This window comes from Mustela nigripes, chromosome 1 (genome assembly GCF_022355385.1).
Source record: "Mustela nigripes isolate SB6536 chromosome 1, MUSNIG.SB6536, whole genome shotgun sequence".
Lineage (NCBI taxonomy): Eukaryota > Metazoa > Chordata > Mammalia > Carnivora > Mustelidae > Mustela > Mustela nigripes.
In genome coordinates, this window is record NC_081557.1 from 46,078,943 (window position 1) to 46,086,278 (window position 7,336).

At 35.9% G+C, this 7,336-nt stretch overlaps 1 protein-coding gene across 1 annotated transcript in view; it reads left to right on the forward strand.

Annotated features, from left to right (window-relative positions):
- LOC132014264 (olfactory receptor 51G2-like) overlaps positions 1-7,336 on the forward strand; it is a 36,151-nt gene that overhangs the window by 20,409 nt on the left and 8,406 nt on the right. The window contains 2 exon segments of the mRNA XM_059395132.1: positions 3,101-3,104; positions 7,272-7,330. Coding sequence (XP_059251115.1) covers positions 3,101-3,104; positions 7,272-7,330 — 63 coding nt within the window.

Genomic DNA, 7,336 nt, shown 5'->3' on the forward strand with positions numbered 1-7,336 from the left:
TGAATGACTAATGGGAATAAAGAAAGTCCATAAATAATCCTCAACACTCATAAAAAAAGGACAGTAAATGCCAAAGTTACCAATGCATTTCCCTAAAGCACTTAAAGACTTTGAAAAAAAAAAAAAAGATATTCTGAATTCTCCTAGACATGCTATTATCTTGCATTGTAGCTTCTTCTTAAGCAAACATAAGAGAACTCTGAGTAAAGAGGAATACATTTTAGGGTTCAACCTAAATGGAGCTTTCTTGGGTAGAGCTGGGGAGTGAAAATGGTGAGTTGCCTTGCTTTTGTGGAGACTGTTGAAATTTTGCTGAAATATGAAACACTCCTGCATTCAGGAAACACTTGGGCCAGTAACACAAAGCCACTAAAATAAATTATCTGCAACTTTTCTTCTTAAATTAAAATGTGAATTCTTTAATGTTATTTTATGATTTATTTATAGAGAGTCTACTCAATGGAATAGACAGAGTATAGCTGTATTGTATGAACAGATAATATTGAATTAAAACAAGTAACAAATTAAATGAGCCCATCTGAGACAATGTAGACAACTTAAAGCTTAACACTTCCTTCCCTGTATTTCAGGGGCTTCGGACCCAAATCATCAACAAAACATCTTGGTATCAAAAAAAACTTCACTGAGGGCGGAAATAAAAGATTAAAAATTCCATACCCAGGCCAAAATTAAAAGGCAGTAAAAGATTAAATAGGATGTTTACAGGTAATCTTACATAAAAAGGCTTTTGTCCCACCAAACATAATATTCTATAATTTGTCTCCAGACTATCTTCATTTCTCCATTCAAGAAGATATTTTTATCTGAAAAAAGTAAGTATTTTTACAATCTCTCATTCCTCAAGGCCCATCTTGATCCTACACAGAATATACTGGGGGGAAAAAATCTGGACAGACATGTGAAATCTGATCTTATTTACAATTGAAGAAAACAAAAAATGAAGTTGGAAACATTTTCTTGAACATTTACAAACTTCTCTGAGTTAGTCTTTTTCTTTGTTTTTCCATTATGCATATATAGTATATGTTCATATACACACATTTATGTATGTATAGTGTCAATGTGAGAAATGAAAGGCTGTTTCCTTGACCTTTGGAATCTTGAATAATTAAATTGGATTGAAATATATGTTATATTCACTTCCTGAATTTCAGCAAGGAAGTCTATTTTAGGAATTAAAAAAAATACTTTTATATTAGAAATCCTTGTTTGCCAACCCCACACTAACTTTATAAAATTGCCCTGATATGTAACTATTGGTTTTTGAGTGGTAAAATGGAATTATTTTAGTACCTTCTTTATTGGATTCATAATTAAATGAAATATGACAGATGATGTACTTGGCATTTAATAAGTATAGATTTTATTTTGATGATGATGGTAATTTCTCTGAACAAAGACACTAACCCAATCCACCAAACTGAACCTAATCCTGCTAATAATAATTTGTAGAAAATGGTTGGAACAGGTCATTATCCTAGATATGGAAGTCACAGAAAAGGTTGACAAAAAGTTGCAGCCAATAGGATTTTGGTTCAAGTGCAGGTTCTCCAAGGAATGATGGGGAGGTGGAGAGTAAATAGATGACAATATGCTGACAAAATATTTTCTTAAATGAGTGGTTTAAGTGAGCTTTAAAGAAGAAGAATTTTTAATGTGTGATTTCAGCAGTAGGAAACTAAGAATATGCCAATTTCCCTCCCAGAATTATGAAATACAATAAGATAAATAATGATTGAGTTGATTTCTTTTTATTTCAAAGATTTTATTTATTTATTTGACAGAGAGATAGATCACAAGCAAGCAGGCAGAGGGGAGGTGGGGAAGCAGGCTCTCTGCCGAGCAGAGGGCCAATGCAGGGCTTAATCCCAGGACTCTGAGATCATGACCTGAGCTGAAGAAAGGCTTAACCCACTGAGCCACCCAGGTGCCCCGACAGCCTTAATTTTAAGAAACTTTCAGGCTGAGGGCTCAGGCATGTGTAGATATTGAAGGAGCTAGGAGACCTCTGTCTGTGCTTACCTGCTGGAGGCACGGTTCCTGAGCCATTGCCCTGGAGATTTTGAAGGTGATGCTCCATATCCTACTGTCTCCTGACCACTAAATCATCAGCTGGGTAACAATGACTAAAAAAGATGGAATAGCACACAAGGTAGAGATGGAGAGCTCTGGAGGAGCTTAGAGAAAACTGACATACTCTTGCAGATGCAATTAAACAAACAGGACTCTAAAAGGTTGTTAAGTTGAGAACAGTCTTTCATAACAGGAAGAGGCTGGGTAATTTAACATCAGACTCTGAGACCTAGAGAACTAAAGAATATGTCATTTAGGTAGCTGAGCAATACCTTTCTCTAGACGTAGATTTGGAGACTACAGAGTCAGAAGAATAAATCTTCCTTCTTATGGTTTTTGCTCTGCCCTAAATGGTTTCAGCCATGGTGAAACTCTGTGACATAAAGAATATGGCATCAAGAAAATGTATCCCAAAGCATGAAGAGGCTAAAGAGACTAGTATACCCAGTGTAAAGACTGTTAGAAAATATCATATTATAATTGGCGTTTTAGTTAATACAAGTTAAAGAAGTATAAGAATTGGTGAAAGAAAAAAGACAAATTCTAGATTTTATCAATTGATTTTTATTTGTTTATTTATTTACTTATTTTCTTAGGCTTTATAAAGCATAGGAAAGTTAATGGAATTCCATAAATGCAGCATACAAATACATAAATTTTTATACTGTATTGTGTACTTGAAATTTGCTGAGAGGATAGATCTTGGGTATTCTCATGGCAAAAGAGAAAAAATTAAGAAAGTGGTACAGGTATGAAGTGATGGATAGGTTAATTGGCTTGGTTTTGGTGAATATTTCATAATATACACCTATATAGGGCCATCAGTAACACACATCCAATATAAGTGATTTTTGATCGTCAGTTATACCTCAATAAAGCTGGAGGAAAGTCAATACTGTTGTATAGCAGCTATAATGAATGGAAAAATTAAATAGAAAATTATGTTAATTAAAATGGTAAACAAGGGGTACCTGGGTGGCTCAGTTGGTTAAGTGTCTGCCTCCAGGTCAGTACATGAACTCAGGGTCCTGGGATGGAGCCCTGTGTCAGGGGACCCTGCTCAGGGTTAGTCTGCTTCTCCCTCTCCCTTTGCCCCACCCCCTGCTCATGTTCTCTTTCTTGCCCACTCTCTCTCTCTCAAATAAATAAATAAAATCTTTAAAAAATAAAAAATAAATTAAATAAAATGATCTGGTAAAAAAGTGTGCCTAAAATAAATGTAGGAAATGTTCATTGCATATTGTTTGTTGTAATGATATTGACCCTAAAATAATCTGCAAATTCAACATAATCCCAATTAAATGCTAATCTATTTGATTACTTGTATACTGATTTTTTTTTCTTTTTTTATTGTGGTGAAATATATGTGCCATAACATTTGTTATAATGATAATTTAAGTATAAAATTCAGTGAAATTAATAATATTTATAATTGTTTTATAATTATCACCACCAATTCCAAAATTTTTCATCACCCAAAATAGAAACTCTATACTTCTTTTTCTATTGGGGGGGTTGGAGGGAAGAAATACATTTTTATTAAAACAGAGGAACACTCAACATTTTTTTCTTTTATTTCCCCCCCAATTTTTACTTAAATGCTAGTTAACATACACTGCAAATGGGTTTCAGAAGTAGAATTCAGTGATTCATCACTTACATATAATACCCGTGCTCATCACTACAAGTGCCCTCCTCAATACCCATCACCCATCCAGCCCATCCCCCACATACCTCCTTCCATCAATCCTTAGTTTGTTCTCTATCATTGAGTCTCTTATAGTTTGTCTCTTCCTCTCTCCTTTCTCCTCTTTCTTCTTCTCCTCCTCCTCCTCCTCCTTCTTCTTTCCCTACCCACACGTTCATCTGCTTTGTTTCCTAAATTCAACATATGGGTGAAAATATATGCTATTTGTCTTTCTTTGATTGACAGATCAGATTGTTATGGGAAACTATACCTCTTAACCAATAATTCTTCCTCTCCCTGGTAACCTCTGATCTACTTTACATTTTTATAAATTTCCTTACTTGTATAAGTGGAATAATATATATTTATGTTTTGTGTCTGGCTTATTTTATGGTTTTAATGTTTATATATGTATCATTTCTCTATTTTTATACATCCTGGGTTGTACTGCTTATTTAAAAGAAGAAATACAGACATTCGTAAGAAAATTTTTAAAAATTACTTGACCAGATAGATATGAACTTACATATTATCAAAACAGTAATTGTAGCACCATGAATATGACATAATAGACATTTAGAACCAAAGGCAGAATACAGAGTCTAGATATAGATCCATATTTATATACAAATTTAAACTAAAACATATATTCCTTCAAAATGGTTGAGGAAGCACCAGATTATCTATCAATACATGCATTGGAAAAAATGGTTTCTACATTTGTGAATAATTAGATGAAACCCTTAGTTACCCATGTCCCCAAAACAAATTCTAGATTGAGTAAAGTTCTCTCCTCTCTCCTCACTTTCTCTCAATTCTTTTAAAGTCTCCATTACTACTATTGTCTCTCTATCACTGTCTAGATCACTTCTCATCTCCATCTGCAGTTCTATATCTATATCTCTATAAGTGTATCTATTTTTTTTTAAAGATTTTATTTATTTATTTGTAAGAGAGAGAGAGTGAGAGCGAGCACAGGCAGACAGAGTGGAAGGCAGAGTCAGAGGGAGAAGCAGGCTCCCTGCGGAGCAAGGAGCCCGATGTGGGACTCGATCCCAGGACGCTGGGATCATGACCTGAGCCGAAGGCAGCTGCTTAACCAACTGAGCCACCCAGGCGTCCCAGTGTATCTATTTTTGAATTTGTGTATGGAATAGATGTTTAAGAATAAAAATATTTGTCATAAAGAAAAAATGTTTACTACATAAAAATTATGTATGCCACATACATATTATAGGACAAAAATAAAATCAAAAGATAGTGGAAAGAAAAAACATATTAAAAATGTAAGACTGATGAATCACAGACTTGTACCCCTGAAACAAATAACACATTATGTATTAATTTAAAAAAATGAAAAAAGTAAACAAATTTTCTATATTTAAATAATAATTAATGATAAAATTGTTTGTTCTTTCTTTTTCTTCTTTTGTATCTTTATACCCTTACATATATTTCTGGCCAAGCCTATCAGCAGGACTTGTGTTCTCTCTTCCTCTGGAATTCTGAAGAAGTTTCCAAGGATAATTATTCTTAGTTAATTGCTCCCTGAAGTATTCTGTCTCACCCTGCCTCCCATGATGATCAGTTAAAAATCATATAAAAGAAAGTACTAACAATGCTTATGGCCTGGTTAGAAGGAAACAGCAAGGAAGGGGAGGCATGGATTGATGTGTCTGCTGCCAGTTCACCTGGTAAGAAAGTATCTGATAAATAGGATCAGTTGAGTTACTTTTAATGCTCTCCTGGTAACTGCCTTGCACCAGGTTGGAAAAGCTGCTTATTAACAACTCAGCTCTGCATTCAGAGGCATCACATTTGTATCTTGAAATTTGCTCATAGTGTCAGTATTTAAACTCAAGAAATTGGCAACTGGTACAGATCAGGCCATTTTACGCAGAGAGTTGTTTTTTAAACATTTATTAGCATTCCACTGGTTATACCTAACCAAGAGCACCAACCCACTATGATAAGAAGACTTCACCTTCATGCACTGTCTCTATCTCAAGCTTCATCCTGAATTCCACATCTGGTTCCTCACCTTTACACCCAACGCTCTGCTACAGGTTGTAGAGTTAAGTGTTAATGAACTTATTCCCAAATAATGAACTCTAGCCCTAACCTCCATCCTTGCCATCATATTCAGCTTGTGAGATCCTGAAGGTTGTGGACCCCAGGTTCCAGCAGGAGACACTTACCCTTCTACAAAATACAGAGCAACTTTCCCCATCATCCATGGGTAGTAGGTGGAGAAAGAGTGAACTGGTAAGTTTAAAAAAGGACATTAGAAAATACTAAAAACTGGGGCTTCTGGGTGACTCAGTGAGTTAAAACCTCTGCCCTTTGGCTCAGGTCATGATCCCAGGGTCTTGGGATCGAGTCCCACATCGGGCTCTCTGCTCGGCAGGGAGCCTGCTTCCCCCTCTCTCTCTGTGCCTGCTTGTCTGCCTACTTGTGATCTCTGTCAAATAAATAAATGAAATATTAAAAAAAAAAGAAAATACTAAAAACTGGGAGAAACTAGCCCTGTTTTCTAATACTTAACTGTTCCTTTTATTTCCTGGGTTGAGTGTTTACTGTTCCAAATATGACAAACAACTTACATACATTATCCTATGTAACTATTATTGTGTTTATATCAAATATCTGGATCTCAGATATCCCAAGATCGCAATTCTATTAAGTTTTAGAATCATGAATTTTCTTTATTACTGTGTTATATTCCTTTTGCTACTTATATTCACTCCTCTACAAACGGCAGAAAATTACCAGATCTTTCTTCAGTCTTCAATTTCCATGGAAAGCTGTCATTTCCATACTTATTATCACTGGCTTTCACTGCCATATATGGCCCAGTGGAGATTTCTGTTCATGCCTTTTGTGTTTGGTGTGTAGCCCATGGAGATACACTCTTCTACATGTCTAAACAGATTTCTCTTCCACATAGGATGTTTCAGAAATAAGTTTCCCATCTCTTTGGCAAGAAAGTGTTTTAAATAAGACTATCAAGAGATTGAAATTTGATGTATGATAACTGACCAGAGATTTATATTCTCCAGACCCCATGTGCTTCCCTGTGTCTTCCAAAGAAGTCTCACCATGACGTTTTCAATGGGTCCCTTGCATTCACACCTGCGACATTCACTCTTGTTGGCATTCCAGGACTAGAGGCAGAGCACATCTGGGTATCCATCCCTTTCTGCCTTTTATACATCATCATCTTCCTAGGAAATGGCATCATTCTTCATATTATCCGGATTGATCCTGCTTTGCACCAACCCATGTACTTCTTTTTGGCCATGCTAGCATTTGTTGAACTTAGGGTCTCTGCTTCCACCATGCCCACTGTGTTAGGAATTTTCCTCTGTGGAATTAATGATCTCAGTTTTGGTGGTGGTCTGCTCCAGATGTTCTCAATGCACTTTTTTACCATCATGGAGTCAGGTGTCCTTCTGGCTATGTCTGTAGACCGTTTTGTGGCCATCTACAGCCCTCTACACTATACAACCATCCTGACAATCCCCCGCATCATTGGGATGGGTGCCACCATTGCCT